The 24,268-nt window shown below is 38.9% G+C and overlaps 1 protein-coding gene across 27 annotated transcripts in view; it reads right to left on the minus strand.

The window, feature by feature from the left end:
• Positions 1–24,268, minus strand: part of RBFOX1 (RNA binding fox-1 homolog 1) — a 1,149,451-nt gene that overhangs the window by 231,416 nt on the left and 893,767 nt on the right. For 2 of the 27 annotated variants that reach the window (XM_051795332.1, XM_051795434.1), the window contains exon 1: positions 8,394–8,717. The exons of 23 other annotated variants lie outside the window; for them this stretch is intronic. In XM_051795332.1, the coding sequence (XP_051651292.1) occupies positions 8,394–8,480 (87 nt within the window). In that variant the 5' untranslated portion in view covers positions 8,481–8,717. Of the gene's footprint in view, positions 1–8,393; positions 8,718–24,268 lie in introns of those variants that run through there. 2 more of the 27 variants (XM_051794545.1, XM_051794478.1) reach the window with 2 other exon arrangements.

A 24,268-nucleotide genomic window follows, 5' to 3' on the forward strand; every position in this document is an offset into this window, starting at 1 on the left:
CATCTATCATAGTAAACCAATATAGTAACAACCTACCATTTTCTCCTCCATGATTTTTAAATGCTACTAATTAGCGTTATTACAGGAGGGCAGTACATGCTTTTGAAATAATATTGCAAAGGACAGAGACATAACAAAAGTGTGTTTCCAGCTCTATAAGATGAAAAATCAGCATAGTTCAGATCAGTTCACTGCTTTGAGTACTTTTAGCTTTACCTTAATAAGGAATAAGTTGCTTTTACAGAAGGATATTTTCCAATAAAGTCTGAATAACATTTCATTGAAATGTGCCATGTTTTATTTAATTCAAGGACTCATATAAAATCTTAAAAGGCAGGCTAGGAACCTTTCTGACTCTTGAATATACAGGCAAGAGACTTTTTCTTTCTTCTCAGCTCGATCAGCAGTAAAACAGTACATAGATTAAAAAAAAACTACATTCTTTACTGATTTAATAAACTCATCCGAATTAGAAGATTAAGTCATCCTCCAAGCCATCTAACTCATGCAACTCTGGCCACTAGAGAAAGAAAAGGAACCAGGATATCAGAATTTACCCTAATCTACAATAACCTGCATCTTGTGGAACACAGTTAGAAACTCTGACACCTAAAATTTACCTGGACCGATTTCCCATTATCTATTTACAGGGTTCATGATCTGTCACTATATGTAAAAATACACCCAATTTTTTCAAATTATCTGTGAACCCTTTGGATGCTCATAAATTTAAACCAGCTGTGATACCTGGCTGGCAGGTGTGGTTCCATCACTCTTAGGTAGCAATAGTGCAGTTCAAACCCAACTATTTCAGCTGAAAGTATTTATACCTGAAATTATGAGGTCCTCATTATATTTTTTTCCACACCCTGATCTACTGAAACAGACATTTTGATATGTTTTTACAACACCCTGTTTGAAACCAGGTCTAAGCAAACAGTTACCTGCACACCTCAGTTAAAAAAAGCAAGCAAGCAGACAGGCCAAAAGATGTATTTTAACTGGGTTTTTAATGTTAGCTCATGCAACACAGGATAATTTTTCAGAGGGTAAATAGGTGAAATATTCAAGCCAACTCCATTAAAATGATTGTTCTATATTTAGATGTACAAGCATATTTTTATATCAGTTATGAATCATTCCACTGAAAGTAAAAGAACTTCAAAGTTGTATCTCCTGTCATAATCTGGCCATCAGAACTTTTATTACTGATGATTATGCGTGAGTCAGAAAAGAAAAAAAATCAGCTGAAATTCCAGATCCTTGGAAACAGCCCTATCAGCTCACTGGCTTCTAGCTGGGGAAGTCAAATTAAACAATCTGCTTTTACAGAGAATCCAAATCTTAAAGGCTTTCTCTTATTTACATGATGAACAAATAAATAGAATTTACCCTAATGAAGGCTATTTTATCTATGGAAATTATTGTGTTCATACAAATTCGAATAACCTTGTATTTATTCCACTTAAAAACCTCTGCAAAAGCTGCAGTCAAAAAGTTACCCAGTTCTTCCCATACTAAAACACTCCACTGAAGTGTATTCTCCAACACACAAAGTATTGACCATAACTATAGATCATCATTTCTGGAATTCACTAATACTGGTATTACATGCAAAAGTGAAAAAGGAAAAAAATTCTGTCTGTTGGGTGTCAGATGAAATATTTTGCTTTTTTTTTGCTGAACTCAGAAAAAAAAAAAAAGCCCTGACTCTAAGACAACATTGACCCAGCTGACAGAACAAGAGGTAATGCAGTGTTGCCTGACTCATCCAAATTATGTCACCCTCTGATTTCTGAAACAAAGGTTAGTGAGACAAAATTAGATGGGAGGCCACAATAGCCACTTGTTTCTTAGGTGAACTAAAACGATTTAGATAGGCTATCCTTCTTGCTAAAACTGACTTTTTGCTCAGTGGGAAAGACATTCCATGTCACTGCCCCTCCCTCTCGGTCCTGCAGGTTCACTCACCAGGTATTTTATGATATCTCTGCACCTATTAGCAAGAAACAAAGGTAGGTTAAAAGAAAAACTCTTGCAGCATCAATAACCAAATAGTTTGAAGCTGTCTGCAGCCTCTCGATCAGGTGACAGGTTTCACCAGTGTGGCATCTTGGTTCCACTGCTTGATCCGTGTCTCAGAAAGAAAAACAATTAAATCTGCAGTGGTATGGAACAGATCACCTGGAGTGCCATCCTGAGGCACACACAGGACAGTGAAGCAGTCAGGCCCAGCCAACATTGGGTTAAGAAAGGCATGTCCTACGTGACTGACCCTGGGTGAGCTCCTTAATGGATGAGGGCAAGGTTGTGGATCTCTGCCTAGACTTTAGAAAAGCCTTTGCCACAGTTTCCCACAGCATTCCCCTGGAGGAACTGGATGCTCACTGCTTGGATGGGTGTGCCCTTTACCAGGTAACAAACTGGCTGGACGGGTGGGCCCAGGGGGTGGTGGTACCTGGAGCTCCATCCAGCTGGGGATGCTCCCAGGGGGAATTCCCCAGGGCTCAGTACTGGGCTCAGCTCTGACATCGTTATCCATGACCTGGACAAGGGGATCGAGTGCACCCACAGTAAGTCTGCGGATGACACTGAGCAGGGTGGGAATGTCCACCTGCTGGAGGGCAGGAAGGCTCTGCAGAGGGATCTGGACAGGCTGGATCAGTGGGTCGAGGCCACTGCATGAGGTCAAGTGTTGGGTTGGGTCACAACCACCCCCTGCAGCTCCAGGCTGGGGCAGAGTGGCTGCAGTGAAAGGACTTGGGGGTGCTGGTGGCAGTGGCTGAACACGAGCCCAAGGTGTGCCCAGGGGGGCAAGAGGCCAATGGCACCTGGCTTGGATCAGAAATAGTGTGGCCACAGGACCAGGGCAGTGACTGTCCCCTGTGCTGGGCACTGCTGAGGCACCTTCAATCCTGGGAGCAGCTTTGGGCCCCTCAGGACAAGAAAGACATTGAGGGGCTGGGCCGTGTCCAGAGAAGGGCAAGGGAGCTGGGGAAGGGTCTGGAGCACAAGTGTGATGAGGAGCAGCTGGTGGGGCTCCACCTGGACAAAAGGAGGCTAAGGCCAGACCTTCCCTCTCTCTACAAACTCCTCAGAGGAGGTTGGAGCCAGGTGGGGGTCAGACTCTGCTCTAGAGTAACAAGACAAGAGGAAATGGCCTCAAGTTGCACCAAGGGAGATTCAAACTGGATATTAGGAAAGGGTTGTCAGGCACTGGAAGAGGCTGCCCAGGGAAACGGTTGAGTCATCATCCCTGGAGGTATTTAAAAAGGGTAAATTAAAAATTAAGCATAGATGTGGCACTTAAGGACATGAAGTAATGGTGGACTTGGCAGTGCTGGGTTAAGGGTCAGACTTGATGATCTTAAAGCTCTTTTCCAAGAAACAATTCTATGATTCCATGATTTCCAGAGATTTAAACATTGCTTACAAAAATCTTCATTTATCAAAGTAACACAGACTACATTCATCACTAATACCACCACTTTACATCTGTTAAAGGCTCTTCCAATACAGAAGGGAGAAAACACTTAGCAAGTCTCAGGCAGAGAAGAAATGTTACATATACTCCCTCAAAACCAAAACAAGATACACATTCAGATGAAAAGTGATTGCAGTAGTAAAACATATTCAACCTCCACTCACAAAGCACTGGGAGTACAGTACCAGTAATAAGAGACCCTTATCACTTGCAAAGACAGAACAACACAATCAAGCCAGAATAAATCTGCATCTAAGGTAAATCATCTACTTACTGCACTTCAAAGAGGCAATTCAGCCAATGTAAACAGAAATTACACACTGCATTCCACTAGATCATAATCTAAACCCAACAGAAACAACTATACACCACTTCAGGCAACACGGGAAGGAAAAATTAAAACCTCTCATCACTGCTATTTCAAATGCATTATTCAAATAAAACCTACTAAATTACAAAAGCTTTTTCATGCAAGGTGTCACAACAAATCCATGGCATTTTCCAACACTGGATTGCCAGAAAGCAAGTGTGATTTTGCAGGTAGCCTCACACAGCAGCATCTGCAAATATTCTGCGTGCACTCCCTGCTAGCACTTCCCAACACAGCAGTAAACCAAGGATTTTCCAGATGGGTACAGTGATGGCACCGTGATAAGTTTGCACCACTACTTTTCACAGCATATTTTAGGCAATTCTCTCAGCCCTAAAATAAAATGGAGCTGTCTCCAGATTACCACATTTCCAGTTGTCAGTCCAACACACTAGTTAACCAGTTATGGAAAATCAGATGCACAGAAAAAAATATAAATATCTTAAGAATAATTTAAACTTAAGAATGATGTATTTAAAAGCACAGAAATTCCCTGTTTATTGAAATAGTTACCTCGATAGCTTTCTATTTCCTGCTTTTTTCTCCACCCTCCCCTTCACCACCACATAGATAAAGAAGCAAATGAAAAGATTTTAGCTTAGTTGGTTGAAATCTTTAACAATAAAAATATTAAAGCTTCAAAACTCTTAGAGCTTTTCTGGTCACTATGTTAAAATAAAAGTATACTTTAAAAATTACTGACCATATTCAAATATAATCCCACCTTTATATTTAAGTGGCACATTCTGTGTTAAATAGAACTGTCTGTCTATTTAGAACTTTCCAGTTTACTGAAAGGTCTAAGAAATTTCAGCTTTAATAATTTTTATAATAATGCCTATGAATTCCTTTTTTCTCTGCTAAATGGAAATTGAACCACCCAAACCAGCCATGTAATAAATAATTTAGCATCCATTATTAGTGTTATATATTGCTCATGCGTTTTTAAAATATTTTCTCATAAACCTAACATTCCAAGTAACCAGAGCAATTGCAAAGATTTTATATGCCTGAACCACTCAGAGCCATGAAAGATGTGGAGCCCTTTAAGTTATTATTTAACAAAACACAATATTCGATGAATTGCGAGACAGTTTTTTCGATGCTGCACTTTGTAATTTTAATGATAAATAAATGGCCCTTGGTTTCAGGTTTACCCTGAGATGGTGGAGGAGCACACAGCCACTTCTCCTGGCAGCAGGGCCATGCTCCCACACCCTGGCCAGTGCACATGGACCTTTTCCATGGACACCCCAGTGACTTCCCCGCTCATCCGGACATACGGGCTCCCCCTTGGGAATCAAATGACAGAACTGGGATGGGGACCAAGGGCAGGATAAGAAGCCTTTCACTGGATTGACACTTAATCCTGGATGACATTTTTTTTTACCTCCCTTGCCAGGACAAACAGCAGGATAGTTTTGCCCCAGCGGAGGCCTTGCTGCCCACAGCACACACAGGGGCTGCACTGCAGTGCCCATTCGGGTCCTGTGACAGCCCAGGAAGCCACCAGGACATCCTCTGTGCCAAGGCAGAAAACATCTCCCCACCCACATGAGGCATCATGCTATTTATGCATCATTTGTACTTTCATGTGATTTTTTTTTTTTTTTTTACTCCTACAGTTTCACCCAGGAGAAGCAAGGAAGAGGAAAAGAACATTTTCTCATTTAAAAATGTGTTAATACATCATAGGCAATAATAGCACCATCATTCTAATAAGGTTTTTTTTAGGGTATATTTACTTATTGGAAAATAAAACTAAGTTTGCAAGTTAGTTTTTGCAAGTTATAGTTGAACACCTCAGTAGCCCTGGACCTTCTCTCTCTCCAAGAACACATGCATTTCCTTTTCCACCATCTCGCTCAAACATATGATCTCAGTAAGAGGAAGACAAAGCTTCTTAATAGAACACATGCAACTGGGGAAATGCATATGGTTGCTCATATAAGGTGTTTTCAGAGATGTACCCATGGTATCTGCCCTTTTTTTGTTCATCCCAGGACTCACACATCCCAGGAGTCCGTAACAAGCCAGTGTGACAAAAGCAAGCATGTATGTATGACAGAGTTTACTGATCAGTTTAGGAGGAGAGGCTGGAACAGGCTGCATATGCACAGCACTAAGGAAAATAATATGCAGCTCCTCAAGGTGTAGAACCTCTGAAGATTAACATTCCTCCACGGAGATCTGAGCACACTCTTGCTCGATCATGCAACACAAAACATAACAAAACCCCAAAGCAGTCCCCCAAATCTCTAAGCAATACTCTACACTGTTTTCATATGCAATCTAGGAATATAACCAATTGGAAATCATGGGGAATCCCTAATTAGAAATACATCTATTTTCCGTAGAAATCCATGCAAGTAAGTCAACTACAATCTTATAAGCCCATAAAATGTTAAAACTGCCTCATATTCAAAAATACTTCAAGGTTGTGATCTCAACCTGCAACCCAGAAAAAAACCCATTTGCATAATCAGTTTATCAAGGCATACTTTTTGAACAAAAATTTCCATTAAAGTACTGAATGTTATGTAATTACTGCTCAGAAGAGGATGATATAAATATGCCTATCAGGTGTCCTTTGCATTATTTATTTTGGATACTTAGGTTTACTCTAAGAGACAAACAATAAGCATTCTGGTGTCATAAGCTGACCAGAGATACTGCCAATGTAATTAAAAACTTGGGGGGGGAAGAAGTGGTCAAGCCATTTAATCCTGTAGTTTGCTCACTAAGACAGTAACTCAAACATGTGCTTTCTTTCTAAAATGCAATTTTCAGGTTTGACATTAGAGAGAGAGAGAGAAGACAAGAGACTTGAGAAGTATCCACATGATGAACACTTTCCAACTGTACCTGTAAACATACCTATTTTTTTTGTTGTTCAACCGTTCCTATTGCTTGACTATTTTAGATCTACGCTAAAGGAGTAGAACAGGCCTGGATATATCTTTCTAAGGAAAGAAAGGAAAGGAAAAAGATTGAAATAAGGCATCCCCAATTTTCAAAGGGCCCTTTCTTCTAATCTATCTGCTTGGATAATGCGTCCAGAGTGGCATTTTGTAATGACAGCAACTTTCCAACAAATCAATAGTTATTTAATTCCCAACAAGCTCTCGAGTCCATTAAACCTGATTACATTCACCCATTTCAGTTGGGTGCAGTTATTTTTCCTACACCGGCACTTAATCTATAACAGGAACTTATGAGAACTTTCAAAAGCAATTTCAACATCAATCAGCATAGAGTGAAAGGCACGATTTGCTTGTAATTATTTATTGGACAGGATGGCACAGGGGCTGACTGAGCTCCAGCGTCCGACCTTCACCCCCAAATTCTAATGGATATCAAGGCCTGCTTGATGTGTTCAGACGTGCTCCCATGTCTCACTGCACAAAAAATAGCACCAGCTTGCACACCTCAGAAGGCACAGTTTTTCAATAGCTGATAATGGCCACTGTGCAATGCTGTATTTCTATTTTAGACTTATGTGTCTGATATCAAGCCTGAAGTGAAGATCATAACTCACAGCCTTTGATTACTGAAGGGACCTGTATGGAAAAGCACCTGTTTCATGCTGCGATTGCCCCTCTCTGCCAGCAAAATGTTGGAGTAGAGGAGCATAATAAAAATTTCCCTCCTCCTCACAGTTCATTTGACTCATCACTAGCACAGCACAGAGAAGCCCTCATGTCTTGACCCTGTTAATGCATAATATCTACCTACGGTCACAAGGTACCTTTCCTTTCATTTTGTCAATGCTTGGAAATGTTATTTGAATTCTTTCTTGATGTCTTCCAATTCTGTAAACAACAGGATACTTTTTGCTTAATTAGCGTCTACACAATCTATTAAAAATCCTAAGTCCAACAGCAGAAACTTCAGTAGTACCACCTTTTGATAAAAATAAAATCAAATCAAAAGCAGACAACACAACAACAACAATCTAGTAATTGCCAGTTAACTTCTAAAATACAGAGCTCTCGCCCTGCAGCAAGATCTTACACTTCGAGGGTTCAAAAGAACTAATGGGATGTGTATAAATATTCTGTGCAGGTGATATTTTTCTACACACACAAAAACACAAACCCTGTGTGACGCATAACATACGAATTAATGCACATTTAACACTATTCCTATTTGCTGTGCTAAAACACTTAACCTAAACACATCATGGTAAGTTACTTTGTCTTATGACCTGCCGTGGGAATGCTGACTCCCTCAGAAACCTGGAATGGATAGCAAATCCTCTGCCCTGTGGTCAACCTCGTGAAGCAAAGGCATGAATGTTAAACAGCAGACAAATCAATACAAGCAAATATAGCTCAACTACACCATTTATTCAGCCATGAGAGATGTCAATACACAGATTAGGGTGATCCATCTTTTTGATTTCCTACTGTCTTCCCACTGACTACACGAGAGCTTTTGCCTGTATTAAAAGTGTTTGCTTTCTCAACCATAAAAATTCCAATTATTGCTCTAAGTGCACTAGAGTTAAGTTGCTTGTTGGAAGCGGCCTTGCATTACCTGAACAAGTCCAGCGAAGTATGGTGCTGCCGGCAGAATCATGGGCACTCCATAGGGATGTAGCAAAACTCCTTGAGACGACAACATGGTTTAAGTGATAGTATTACTCCCAACTAAAGCTAAACACATCAATTGAAAGTTAGGGGAAAATCTATATACCAACTTCTTCCAAACTCAGAGCTAGAACCAAATAACTTCTGTCAGGGGCAAAGCCCACATCAGCTGTAAAAAAAAGAAAAAAATTGACGTCAGCAACTCTTAAATGTTAAAATTTTCTTCAGAGACAACAGATAGAGACAACAGCTGCAAACCTAACTCTACCAAAAAAGGAAGGTGCTATTTTGGGACCAGCTTAAGTAACATGACTAAGCCTACTACTCTTTATCAGTTCAGATTTTCAAGTACTACACATATAGAGATCAAATTCTGTACACAGGTCTACTAATTAGAATTAATTTTCCTATCAGTTCTGGCATATACATGACAACAGTTACTATTAGAAGCCATTTTAAAAATAATCAGGTTTATCATGATTGCATAAGTAAACATTTCCCTGTATTTATAAGCTGTTAAACAATATTCATGTGAGTGTTTAAACTTAAGTCTGTCACACTGGGTACATACCCTGTTTTGATTAATTGTATTTTCCTTGTTTGTTTTGAATATTTGAGCTAACTAATACAAGCTAGCTACTTCTACAAATGTAAATTATATTTTAATGGCTTTTCTAACCTTTCACATCTATGTTGTTACATTGATATAACTATTTCAAAAAGACCAAATTTGCCCATTAGAGTATTTCAAATCTGTCCTCCAATTCAACTTACACTAAGAATGTAAGGGACAAAAAGAGTGAAATTTAGGTTGTTTTCCTCCCTAAAGAAAACAGGTTTGATTTTAAACATACTACTTGCAAGACATTCTCTTCCACAGCTAATTTTTACTTTAGACAAAACAAACTCAGTCATTAACACCTGTTTCACGTGGAATGCATCTTTGATTGCAGATATGGCTAATGACAAGAATTACAGTTGAGCAAGACTAGTTTTTTATTTCAACAAGGAATTACTCAGGTACTTACAGCTTCATGTTACAAGAAAAAAAAAATACATAAAAAAAATCTTCTCCTACAGTCTTCGAATAACCAGGGTGCTTCACACCACTAATTTCAGCTCCTTGATTTTGTTGCATAATTACTTTCCCAGATAACTAATTGCAGACAAGATTTGATGTGATACTCAATTATTTAATGTCACATTTTGACCATCGTGAAAGGTTCCCAGTAATTGATTCTCATGTATCACGGCAGCCGCGGTGCAGGAGTCACAAATCTACCTCAGCAGCTGCAGGCTGGCCCTTGCTTCTCTCAGCCTTCGACCATTTCTAACTTTAGCTGTTGAATTGTGACCCTCTGGGATGCTCTCTGGAGACACTGCCAGTGAGGACAGCGATTGTCACATGATGGAGGGATGTTTACCCAACTCCATCTCCTGTTACAGAATCGCTTCACTTTTCTGCTGGGGATAATGCTGTTCACACTGGTTATCTCACTGGGCTCGGGTGTAAATCTGATTTCTTGCTCTTTTCTTATTGAGAGCCTTGCAGTTTAATTATTAAGAGTGCAGTAGGATTTTTTTCAAAAGGTTTTCATCAATTCCGATACAAAACCAGTTGTGAACTTTCACACAGAAATACATAAACAAAAGGTATATATTACAAAGTGAGTTGCAGTGACAACTCACCCAAAAGTATTTAATTTCTTAAAAAAAATCCACAACTTCATTTTAACTACCGCCTAATTGCTTCATCTAGCAGACTGAGCTGCATTTGAAGAGAAAGATTTCTTTCACCCAGGAATGGAGATTATAAAATGGATACTGCAAGCTTTACTCAAATGACTTCAGTGGGACAACTGACATAAATAAGACTGTTAAATTGCTCTGTAAAATCCCCAGCAGGTTTTTTGTTTCAGCAGGTATGTATTTGATAAGATGTTAGAAAACCTAAAGGAGAAGACTTGTACAGGGAAGCACGAGCTTAAGGGAAGCTTTTCTGTGATCTGTTTTGGGACAGATTTTTTTTTTTTCTTTCACATTTTCTTTAATTATTCTGGCACAAGACAACATGCTGATGAAATTTCCTGATGACACAAACTTGGAAGGTACTCTCAAGACTGAAAAGGATAAGAATATTACATAGAAAGAACTGCTAAACCTTATGGGCTGCATTAATAGAAATGGGATGAAATTCAATAATACAGAACACAAGATCATGATTCTGCTAATAACAGAAACTGCAGATCTAAACTCAGGAGGAAGAAAAGCAGGATCTCATTGCATCTGTTTAAAGAATTTGAGCTGCTAGTGTGATGCAAATTAGAAGTATTTCTTAATTAATTTTATGTCTCAATTAATTTCCTGATTTCTTAGAGGTTCTCCCACTAGCATACAGTTTCCTTCATTCACATTTAAAAAAAAAAAAGGCAAATTCAAATAAAATGGTTGTAGAGAAATGCCTTTTTGTATTCAGGGGAATGGAACAACTATGCTGCAACAGGAACCTAAGGTGGATTTGTTTATCCCAGCAAAACAATCTGTGAACAGGGAAGAAAACAGTAGGAGGAAGAGACTGTTTAAACTAAGGACAATCCTGACACTCTAAAAATCAAGAAAAACCTTGTTATGAATAAATTTAGGCTGAAAATATTTTTTTTCAAGGGTTTGTTTTTTGTTTTGGGGTTTTTTTAAGTATTGTGGTCTTGGCTAATGAGGGTCTAGAACAAAACACAGTAACAAAAAAAGGTGGCTTATAACAGGCAATTATATGATGCCAATAGTAGTCTGAACTCAGCAACTCCCAGGAGGACCCTTCCAGTCCTTTGCAAGCAGCATAAACATTCAAGAACAATGAAACTATCACATGTCTAAAAAGCATTTATAATTTCTACATTGCAGATTGTAACATAGAAAAACAGACTTCGAAAATAAACGGCAGTTACCTGTTTTAAGGTAAGGCCGCTTCGCTTGCCTCACTGTAACAAACATGCTTCTAAAAGTCTGGTAGTATGGCACTCCAAAGCCAAACTGTGACTCTTTGGGGGGCTCTCTGAGGATGTCCCATGTGTGCACCAGCTACCTAAGTTCTCACAGACCTCTGTGAACCAGAACCACAGAGGTACAAACAGAGCTTTACTCACGTCCCTGCCCCGTGCCAAGCTCTGAACTCACGTCAGTGCAACTGCAGCAGCTTCACCACTTTGTACCAACACGTTTGTGCTCTGCCTCCCAGTCACACAAAAAAGGAAATATGGCTTATTTTACAGTTCATCATTAATGGTCACTCCAGTTTGGCAAGAATATGTTGAACACGTGAAATTTGAGCGTAAAGAGCGCTGAGAACTCAGAGAGTGAATATATGAAATTTGAACACAAAGAGTGCTGAGAACTCAGAGAATGAGCCAGAATAGTGTTAGAATAAATAAATAAGCTGATAGGTCTGTTTATTTTAGCATGGTAAAGGTTAAGCATTTTTGGTAGGACAAACCAGAATGGTCAGGACCGTGCACATCCATCACCTGCCTGAAGCCACGGGGAGGTGACAGCACTTACTTCCTGCCCACTCCAGGATTCCTACTCCCTGCAAAAAAATTAAGAATATGTGTGGGTGGTAAAGGGGAGATCATCTATTTTAAACAACTATACAGCTTTCACTTCCATTACATTCTAGAAAATTATAATGCTGGTAGGAAAAAAAATAAAAAATACATGCTAAGCCATTTTCAGTGTGCTAATGCAGGCCACGTTGTCTTCAGCCCTTGGTTTTCAATTTTGGGTTTTCCAGCCCAAAACCTGTTTTGTTTCTTTTTAATTAAAAATTTTCATGTATTTTCTGCACTTGAAAATTCATTTCGAAAATGAGAGAGGAGGAAAGAACAAGAAAAATAGATGAACACTAGTTTGCACAAATAAAATGTGCAATCTTATTTGTTTCATTTCTGCAGAATTTTGCTAAAAGGCAGGTATTATTTATGAAAAGCTGGTTTTAAAGGTGGAGAGCATAGGTTAAGCAAGTTAAGGTAGCAGTAGAAGGTCACAAAATAATTAAGTATTTCAGGTCCAGCAGTCTAATATAACAATCTTCTGTTTTAGCACAGAACTCAAGTTACTGACAGTGGTGCTCTAACAGTAATTTTATTGAAGACTTGCTAAGAAGTCATTTCAAATGGGAAGGAAATGGAGACTGTTGTACAGTAGGGATGCACAGAGACAGAAACAAAGCCAGAAGTATGCCTGAAAACTGAGCTACACATTTGGGCAGAACAAGAAAAATGAAAACGATGCAAGAAAGGCCAAGGTTTTGATCCCACCTGCATAGAACATGCAAATGGCACATTAGACAATGACCAAAATACTTCCCCAAGCAAAAGCAGATGTTTAGGTTTTGCTGTGGTTCAAGGAAAGGGAAAAAAAAAGACTTTAGCAACTTCCCTGGGGCCACAATGCCTGGAAAAGGCAGATCCCTGCAATGCAGTCATCAGCCAATCAATGATGTATGCTCTAATCAGATTCTGACAGAAGTAATCTATTTAGACCATCTTTCTGCCAAATAATTAATTCTTCTTAATGCCTGTATCTAGTTCAAAATACCACAACAGTTCTTGCAAATGCTCAACGACACCAATGAACTTCAAATAATTTCTACTTCCTTCCAACACTGGTGAAACTTTCCCATCTCTCAGATCATAAATAATTCAGGTACCACTTTGGCACCCTCTCCATGCTATGTCATATTTGTTTCTTTTAAGTTCTTCTTCAAGCCTCTTATTTCTGGCCACCTTTCCTATTCTCCATTTTCTCTTTAAGGTTTCTCAGTGGTTTTCTGGTAAAGGAAAACCCAAAACTGAAAGGACAGATTAGTTTCCAAGTCTCCTGATAATTTCCCTCATCCACAGCAACTTTAGATTGCTGTCTCTAAGAAAGTTTAAGCAGACACCAGCAGCACACATGCTTTGAAAGAGAGGGTGAGTTGCCATTGATCAGCAGTGCCTGAGCTAAGCAGACCCAGGCATTAAATGAAATACTGCTGGACAGAAAAACTTGGTCTGCACATTTTCCCCCACCCTCCCCAGTACATCTGGTGACACTTATAACTGCTACTACTTGTCTTCCAAAGATTATTTCCACCTTTCTGCAAAAGCCATTTAGGACCAAAGGCTCTTCAAGTGCTCCAGAAGCACTATCCAGACTTGACCCTTGCCCTCAGTTGCTCACCCTGTTCCACCTTCCTAAGCAAAGTTTGAAGAATGTGTAGGAGTTTTTCCAGCCAGGTATGAATTCCCCAGCCAGCTCCTATCACACATCACAGCAGAACCAAAATACAGCATGTTTTAGTGACTTTTAAAATAGAAAATATCACCTATACAAATCAGAGATATCTACTGATCTCATACTGATACAAGTGTGGTGGATGAAGTCAGAGTTGCTGGAGTTTACCAAGCATCTCTGTTTATACTAGTGAACAGAATATTGATATAAGGATATAGATAAAAGATAGAGATATATAAGGATATAGAAACTGTTTACAACTTAGAGAAATCATCACTTTCAAGTATGTGGAACACTTGTGGGATACAGTACATTAGGAATTAATAGATTTTTCTTCAGAACTTAAAGTTTCTATTTAAAAATTACATTAGCATTTAACAATTACATTAGCTCTTGGGAGCACACTGAAAGAATCAGCCAGGTTCATCTTGACCTGCTGCTAGTTTTTAATCAGAAACCAATAACATTTCAGTTCCACTGAAGTTCAACTATTCCCTTTTTCTTCTAAAAATAAAATGATGGCAATTTTTGAGATTTCAAAGATACATAAAGGTAAATAGTTACAGTCTTGCTGACTATGAGAACTTCAGAGAGAATCACTTCACACAAAAACTTCAGAAACATATTTTGGAAACTATTCATAGCTCTAGAAAAATCAAGGCTTTCACCTTGTAGGCCAATTGGTCTTATAACACTTGAAGTGTAACGTTGCAGCAAACGTTGGTGTCTGAGTACACAGTCAATCCTTTTTCTCTTCTTCTATCAGTAACTTGAAACTTTCTTTTCTGTTGTCAGTACTGTGCACTGCTCTAGTATCTCACTGGCTAAAGAATGGCATGTTTACTTTGCATTTCTTTTGGAATGCTTAGACAAAGATTGCTTCTCATTTTGCTCCCTGCATTGCCCCAAAACACATCTTTTTGCTACCTCAGCAACTATACAGTACTTGTCATCACCTCCCATGGGCTCACTTCAGCCTGTTCCTACCCCAGCTCCTATTGCCAACAACTGAACAATTAATACTTTTCATTTTGCCTTGAATATTACACTCCTACCCCTCCTAAACAAGCTGGAAATGGCATTGATGCTTTCCCCTGAAATTGCCTGATATCAGATAAAACTTCTTAAAAACACATATAAATGTTTCTCTTTCAGCCCATTAAACCTCCACTTGGCCAGAACCCAGCACAGAAACGTTGACTGAGGGATGGACTGACTGTCCAGTGGTAAATTCCTTTAGAAGAGAACTGTGGCTGCTGCAGGAGATCACTATCTCTGACAGCAATACAAAAGAACACACACATTTCAAAGGTACACACCTACTTAGCTTCACTTTTCCAGGAACTCCTGAAGGCAAGCCTTGCCCACCTCTACATCCTTGGAAACCTTCAGTTCTTTCAGACTAGATTGCTGGAGATATGTATTTGTCTCCTGACAGCAGAGAGAGTGATTTACCCTTCAGTGAGTCACAAAACACATTCACTTACAGAGGAGATAAATGTGTGCTAGAGAGAGGAAGCAGGTTAAAGCTGCAGTCAAGGGATGCTCTCTGGCTGGACTTCCCTTTGGCTACTACAGAAATGTAGGGGCCTGTCACCATCCCTACATATCATGGCACAAAAGCAGACAGCAATCTGGGAACAACTACTCTCTAAGAAACCAAACAAGGAGCTATAGGTGCCTTTTGACTCAGCTGCACTATCACACCAATTAGCAAGATTCTAAATCACAACCAGATTTTTATGCCAGAATTTGTGTCAAAATTCAAGCAGGATCAATCTGGAAACTTTAGTTATTTAATGTGCTGGGCACTGCACTAGGAAGGAAGATGACATCAGACTGCAAGGGGTCACACAGAAAATAAGTCTCCTAAAGCTACAAAAACTGGGGCAACACACATGGTGATGCAAGTCACTTTTATGGCAGCTCCATGGGCCTGTACAATTCCATTTGTGAAGGGAGTTTCTCTGTGTGCTACCTGTTGTCCTGGATCACTCAGAAAAGTTAGCTGTAAAACCAGAGGAAAAATCTCTTGCTTTAAGCACCAAGGGTTGATTTGGACATGCAGACATTAGTACTTATTCACAACAAACACTGCAGGTGTGTTACCAAGTTCTTCACTTTGTTTCCTCTGTCCCAGTGCACTGCATTGCTTTCCCTCTCTTACAGAGTTTCATCCTGGCTTTTGTTCCATAATTCCTCTCAGCTGGACAGGGTACCACATCAGTTGTATTTTCCCTGTTGCCCTCTTTGGGAACAAACTCTCCCCCATCTCCAGGCTACTTCAGATGTCTTTCACTGCTCTACTCTTGAGATTATCTGCATTTTCTAAAACAGTTGAGATTAGCCTCCAATCTATAAGCAGTTAAGTAGCTTAGAAAATTTTGTATGAAACATAGAACACTTTCAAATCTCATGCTTGTTTGATATCACACAGTTACACAGACTGAAACTATGTACATATTCCAGTTTCACAAATGATAAATATCACATACATCTTTATTTAATAAAGTGTCAGGCTATATTTTTTTTTCACAAAATACATATTAGAATCATACTTTCATATATCTTTCTAAATATTTCATTTTTCCTTCTTTTTTGCGTGCAAAAGATGACCAAGAAACATGTTTTTTTTAGGCATGTGTTTTGCCAAGAGGTAAGAGCAGGCTGTAATCTTCCCCTCAGGGTACTTTCAATTGCAAATAAAGACCTGCAGCAACAAACATACTCTTCCTTGCAAATCAGGAACAGGCTGAGTGTAATCAATACCCACTCTTAATGAATCCTAGTGATACATCCAAGCAATGCCATCAGAGATCACCATCTATTCCACACAGGATTCTTGCCAATACTTGAGCACTCAAGCAGTCTCAGGGTGAGTTCATGGCCATGTTCTTATGGAACCAACATGCAGAAAAGAGGATCTCAGGGATACAACACTATATTGTAGAAGAGATAAACCACCTGCCCATCACTGCCGTGTATCAGGCTTTAGTTGTGTGGAGATGACAGAGATGACAGATAATTACATATTTTTACTGCCAAATCTGGTCAAACTGACCTCTCTTTATTGCCATGGTCAGGCCACTCTAACTATGGTATCACAGGAAGCTATGACTTCTTCTTGACCCCAATTAGCACATTCATTATTCATCAAAGCACAGTTTTCATTTGCTTCCCTTGGGAACAGCAGAGTATCACTGTGAGGATCTTTCAATACAACTTCACCCCCTTAATACACTCAGGATTTGCTGACAAGTAACAGCTACTTATTCCCCCGAGTGAAGTTCATATTAATAGGACTGCACAGTGAATCATGAGATGGTATTAAACCCTGCCTCCTGCCTGTATAAATACATCATTCAAGCACCCTACCATGCCAATTGCAAGGGTTTGATTGCAGCAACCAGCATAGGGTGCCTTGGAGTAACAGCCCATTCAAACCTCAAAATAATAAAGACCCTACAGGTCTTTAAAGGGATCAGAGGGAATTTCTGTTCACAAGTGACAAGTTTCATATTTTCCAGAGATAAAATATCAAGACTTGAAGGCCTTAGATGTAATGCAAGCCATAATTCAGATCTATTCAAGACACTGGCAATACTCTAAGTACTGAAGTTTAGCCAAGAGCTACAAGCAAGGAGCATCTAAGGCAGGCAGGATTTGGCTGAAAGCATTAGAAAGCTCAGTTGATACAAAATGTGCCTCCAAATCTGAATACCATGAAGTTAATAAAGCTTTTTTAAACTTCATTGCTACTTTATGTCTGAAGTCAATTCAGTCTCATGGATATTTCCTAATGCAACTGTTTGAAGACACAGTTAATCCCATGTTCAGCAATTCAACCACCACACCTAAACTCGGTCTTACAGGCAGCTGCTGGGCATGGCCTATCCAGGCAAAGCTCACACAGCACAGGAGCCTTTTCCTGACATGGGCCACATCTTTTCTGCCCACACTCTGAGCATCTGTGACTGAAGAGGAGTCAATCACAGTGGAATTGCTATGGTTCTCTCTGTGGGCACCTTTGTGTAAAGAGCCAGTACACAGAAGAACCAAGGTAAAAGAACAAAATTCCCTGGGTGAAGCTTTAAGAAAACGTCCTCATAATATAGTAAATAGATCTCACCTTAAAGAATCACATCATGTGTTTTCTTTTCTCCCCTCTCCCAAGACCTGTTAAAAAATATTCTATTTATTCGTTATACTTTCCAGTCCTAAATATTCTTCAGCAACACAGTGGATACCGAATCCATGTGAATAGTTGATTTTTAATGTTATCTCTCACAACTTCCTCAGGACAACGTAACCCTACAGGGATCATGCTACTGGTCAGAATAATAGAAGAGGGTAGAATAAGCACATAAGATCAGGAAACCATAACACTGTTATATCAGTGCCAGATGGTAAGAGCCTTTCCTGCCACCCACCTACCAACTTTTTTCCTTCTGGTTGAATCCATTTGATATTTGAAGGGAATAATGAAAGGATTTTTAATCTCACCTTCATTTAGGTTTTAATCAACTTTTGTCAGTGCCCTTGGAGCACCAGCCAAGAACTGGTGCAAATTTGTGCAGAGAAGGACAAGAGAAGAGGATTATTTTTATTTTTATTGAAATCAGTGCTTTAGTGTATGTTAAAGGTATTAGTTGGATATTACTAAGATTTTTATTGCTGCAAGAAATAAGACAAAGTGAAAGTTATCTCCACTTAAGACATCAGATGTTGTCAATCCTCCTGTAATGCAACATAGGGGGATCAGACACCAGAAACTGAACTCAAACTCTTTGACTGAGAGCATTGTACCTTGCCTCAATTTTTTTTTTCAGTAGTTATTTGTCCCTAACCAGAAGAAATGAAACATCTGATACTGCTTAGTAAAGAAGTAAAACACTAAAACACATGTTACTGAACACCAGCAATAAATAAAAACAAGAAATGTAATATCCCCTACCAGTTTCGAGTTACTCAACAAACATGAACTGCACTGGAAGTTCATAAGACAGACATAAGTTTTGCACATCTGGATTATAAATGTTATTATTGGAACATCTCTCTGGTATTGACAGAAAAGCACTACACAGCTGCTTCCACAGAACTGTCAGACTTCAGGATAACTAATGAGGCAACTGGGACTAGTGAATTCTTGTAGAAATTATTTTCAAAGGTTTTATAATTACCTCAATTTTTTTTTTCCTATTGATAGGTCTCCTTCACAGCCTCCTTTCTTGAATGCTTTTGTGATCTAGTACTACAGGCTAACAACTTCTGTTGTTATCTCCTGATCTGTTTGCCCATTCATGGTAAAAGAGCTAAATTTCCTGATACCCTCAACTCTTCAGCCCTAATTAGCCCTTTAAGGTCATATGAAGAAAACACTGCAATATTTTGTTCTCCATAGCCCTGATTCTTTGTGAAGCTGTGAGAATAACCAGTGCCCATCACTATCACAGGTCAGATGCTGACTCCTCTAACTCGGCATCCTTCATAAATCTGAAACTTGCTTTCCCTTAGAGTTTTCAAAAAGCAGTTTCAAAGTTCATTTTCTTCAGGAAACAGGCACACACTACCTGTACAATTTTAATGCAAGTAAACACTTAAAACTATTCTTAAGCACAGTATACAAGAAAACGATGATAGAAAATGCACATACACTGTACAAAACATTAATTGCACAACAAAGCCAAGGATAACAACTTTAGTCAATAAACTGATCTACCCCAGTAGAAATTCTAATCCTGACTTTCTCATCCACTAAAATCCATCCCTGAATCTGATGCCAGAAAAAATCCTGGGAATGCTCCATTCCCAGGCACGCATTTGAAGACGCCTGCTTGGTTCATTTGGTCATACACAAACTCACATGTTTGTTTATAACCAGTTCCTGAGAGACACAACCTACCAAACGACTTAGCAATAGACATTACAGGAAAAAAAAAATAAAATCATTGTTCTTTGTCCCTTCCACAGTGGGTTTCTGGAAACACCTTGAAAACCAAGTTCTCTCTGAACACCATTACCCTGTGAATCCTTTGTTTCTAAGGAAACTGTAGTTAGAAATTCCTGTTTTAGTTTCCATTTGTCATGTTTGTGGAAAGTTAAAACTTCAAGTGTAATTCTTCAAATCAATTGAGGAGCATTTACTGACACTGGAAGGAACAGATCCGAAATCCCTGTTCTGTGCTCACATCTTTTGCTGCTGATGCACATGGGTAGGGGAGAGGGAGATCACAAAGTATTTCTAGCAAGCCCTTGTACAAAAAAAAAGTGAAGAAATCTCATTCTGTGCTAAAAAATTACTACCATTTTGCAAAATTACATTTCAACAAGCTCCTGAAACACCAGTCCTACCTGTTAACAATGCATACTTTTCCAAGTAACTATGCTTATTATACAGTTTTTTCCTTTGAATAAAGTTCTTTATGAACAAGAGGTAGTTTAGTTGGTAATTCACAGAATCAGAGAATGATTTGACTTGGAAGAGACTTAAAGATCATCTTGTTCCAACCCCCTGCTGTGGGCAGGGACACCTTCCACCAAAACAGGTTGCTCAGAGCTCCATCCAAGGCCACTTGGACACTTCCAGGGATGGGGAAGCCACAGCTTCTCTGGGCAGCCTGTGCCAGGGTCTCAAAACCCTCACAGTAGAATACTTATTTCTAAAATCTAATCTAAACCTGCTCTCTGTCAGTTTAAAACCATTCCCCCTCGTCCTGTCACTCCATGCCCTCGTAAATATTCTCTCTCCGTCTTTCCTGTTGACCCCTTCAGGTACTGCAAGGCCACAATTAGGTCACCTCAGAGCCTTCCCTTCTCCAGGCTGAGCAATCCCCATTCTCTCATCCCTTCATCCCTCTGATCATCCTGGTGCCTCCTCTCCAACAGCTCCATGTCCTGCCTTTGCTGGGCCCCCAGAGCTGGAGGCAGCTCTGCAGGTGGGGTCTCACCAGAGCAGAGTTCACCTTAAAAGGATTTTGAACAACTTTATTCCAAAGGAAAAACCTTAGTGCATAAGGCAACCTCATTACATTACCAACATTTCAAAGGCCTCAAAAGTCCAGTGGTAAAAAACAGACCCAGCTGCAGCTCTAGAGCAGGAGGCAGCAGCAGCTTGGGAGCTGTGAAAATATTATGTTCTCAAACATTTTTAATAGGTGACTTTCTGCAATGATAAAAGCCACAGAAAGCCTAATTTTAGGACCCGTTCATCATTTGTGTCTGGAACATTTTCTTCTACATTTTATTTTGAGGCAAAAAAAAACAATCACATGCTGTGTAGTTGAAATCTTTCAGTGATTTACCTTAATGCATCCAGATAGAGTATAGTGGAGATTAGTGCTACATAAAGGAAGTTAAAACAGTTGACAGGTACATCAAAACAAAGCAAAATTAAAACCAGATAATAAACAAGCACTTTTCCCTCAAGAAATCCATTTGTACAAGAGTCAAGTTCTACTGAGTCATCTCCCTGCTCATACAGTACAACTTTGCTTGTCCAGGGAGTACTAAGGACTGTTCTGCCCTGAGTAAGATCTGGGAGAGTAAAATCTTGAGCCTTGCCTTCCCCAGCTGATGCTCTGGTAAGAGATTAACTTTTACTCAAAAATAATCCAAGTTAACTAGCGATGCTCCTGTAGTAATAGTTTATCAGTAGCTCTTTTCAGTTACGAATGAAAATTAATACACATTTCTAATTTTTATATCAGCATTCACAACTCAGGTGTATTATTTCAACATGAAATGCATGGTAATACCAATTTAGTAGTGACAAAAATCAATTCAATCCACATAGAAAATAGAAACTCACTATTAAATTAAAACTGCCAAAGACCATCACATATTTTTTTAGTGGAATAGCATAAATTCAACCAAAATAAAAGATTAGTGTGCAAACACTAGACAACTAATTACATAATGTACCTCTACAAAATTACATAATGTGGGTGCAGCTTATTTCCCTGTTTGTGTTTGAAAAATAGATTGTTTAATAACCCATCAAAGCTATCTGTAAACCAGGGAAACAATAGAGCAGATGTTGACTGTTGTCTTGTGCCTCACAGACATAATTAAATACAATGAAACACTCACGCACCCAAATAATAGAGGACAAACAAACACAGCAATGGTGCTCTATAAACAGAAACCTCATTTACTGGGCACCTGCCTTATATTAATCTGGGATATTTAAACCAGTGAGGAAAAGGAACGGAAGGTATTTATCTGCCTCCAGACCACAAAACAAACTACAAACAAAGAATTCCTCTCAGGATTAAGGAGCTGTAACTTCTGCATTACTGATCCCCACATTGTTGACTTCCATAAGGCTCAGAGGGAACCACATTTTCTGTTGTGACAAAGCCAGGACAGGACAGTCCCATTTTCTGGAAGCAAAAGCTGCTTGAATCTATGATTCTGAAGGACCCAAAGAGACCAAAAACACTGTGCCTGCTGTGCAATGCAAAGTCTTAAGATTCCCCTGGAAAACCGGATTCCCTTTAATTGCAAAACATTCCCTGCAATTATTTCCTGCTCCCCCTCCCAACCCTCTTGTAAAGCAGTAATGGAAAGTAAAGATTACATTCCATAACTATCAAACCAAGTGTGTTTTTTCTAGGACAATGTCCCATAACACTATTTATTACTCTAACTCATATCAAAATTTGAGAGCTTTTTTTAAAACCATCCTTCCTTATATCTTCACTTCTATAATCAAATGCAGATACATATTTTCTTTTGTAACATCAATATTGACCCACTATTTGAAAAGAAAATTTATATGAATTAATACAAAGTTAAGTAACCAATCCTGCAGTTGCTGTTCAGAAACAAAGTTTCCAGACTTCAAAAATTATCACTCACGTCTTGCAAAAGAATATGGAAGCATATTCTTGTTAATAAAAATTACCTTGATTTTAAAATTATCATGCTCCAATAAGTTATTATTTTTTATTTTAGATAAAGAATACAAAATTGCTTTGTTTACTGCAAACATATTTTGCCTTCATATTTCATTTATTAATTTGTAAGAAACAAGAGGGAATATAATGTGATCTGCATCTCTTTATGCTAATAAAACCATGCTAGTCCCTTTCTATAGACAACACCATAAAGCATAAATCCAAATGGAAAACAAATGGAAGTATAATGCCACTGTGAAGCAAACCAATCAACCCTAAAACAGCTGAGATAGATCTCATCCAGCAGTTCATTCATTCTTTATAGAAAAGAAATGAAAATATTCCTAGGTGAATCAGATTAAAAAAAGAAAAAAACCAACCACCCTCAGCAGCTCTGAAAGGTTGTAAAGCACTAAATTCCTTTGATTTATGAAGGCAGCATCCACTGCATTGAGCAAAACAACTCAGCATGCCGGGACCCTTTTCCCTGAAATTCCTTTATTAACACAACCTGGCTGTGCCAGTGAACAAAAGCAGTGGTGTGGGGTGTATAAATCATTAATACTACGCCGTGCAATGGCTGAATTTCCTGTGTGAGCTGGAAAGCCTTCCTGCACAACAGGGATTTTGGGCTTGGAATTGGCTGCTATGAAATGTACTTCATCATTTGCCGGGTTTGACGCTTCCCAATAGCTTTGTACTTTTCCTCTCCTTTTTCTCCCCCAAGCCCAGCAACTGCAATAGAAATTTATTGGATTTTATGTCTGCAAATAAAAGGAAGAAAAAAAGCAGGAAAGAAGCAAGCAAGCCCATTTAGAAGCAGAATCCTTTTCCCTTCATTTAAAGACGGGTCGTGTTCAAATAAAATCTACAAATAAATTCAGCATTTTAATAATTTTTCGTTTACCAGTCTCAACTGAAAAAGAAATTGAAAAAAAAAAAAAAGTCTACTGAAAGGGGGGTTCCCCTTAAAAAAAATAATAAATCAACTACCACTAAGAAGGTGACTCCTCTCCAAATGAAGTAATTTTCCATTGGAGCATTTATTTATTTATTTTTATGAGCAGGCAGCAAGAAGGGCAATGTCTGGGCACGAGGAACTCCTGAACTTGGCTGTTTCAGTGGTTTTTATTTTAGGTATACCAAAAAGTTTTCCACAGAGCAACAGGCAATTTCACATGCACTGGTTTTGTGAGTGGAGCTGGAAGAGATGGTAGCAATGGGAAAGGAAAAAAAATAAAGTAAAAACTCTCGGAATAGCAGTTTCTGAATGCTCCTGTGCTTTTGCAGCAACTCACACTGAACTTGTTCAAAGCTATTTATCTTGCCTCTGAAGTACGTGCAATACAACAACAACGAAGTTGAGTGTTTCTCCAAACTTTGAAATGAAATAGCAAGTAATCTTTATAAAACATTCTGCACTAAAATATTCCTTTTGGGGCTAGACTTGGGAAAACTAGAGTATGACAGACAGAGCCATGTTGAAAAAGCAGTCTCCAGCCATATGCTACCCATCAGGGACAATGACACACATTATAAAGGTAACTAAGGGTACAATCAGTCTTTCAGCTGGGCCAGAGAAGGATTCCAAATATATCAAGGATCAGCACCACCACCAAACCAATGTATCACCATCTAAGCAGTAAATATTTAA

Source organism: Manacus candei, unplaced genomic scaffold, assembly GCF_025592945.1.
Source record: "Manacus candei isolate 608988 ecotype Guabito, Panama unplaced genomic scaffold, ASM2559294v1 h1tg000002l, whole genome shotgun sequence".
Taxonomy (NCBI): domain Eukaryota; kingdom Metazoa; phylum Chordata; class Aves; order Passeriformes; family Pipridae; genus Manacus; species Manacus candei.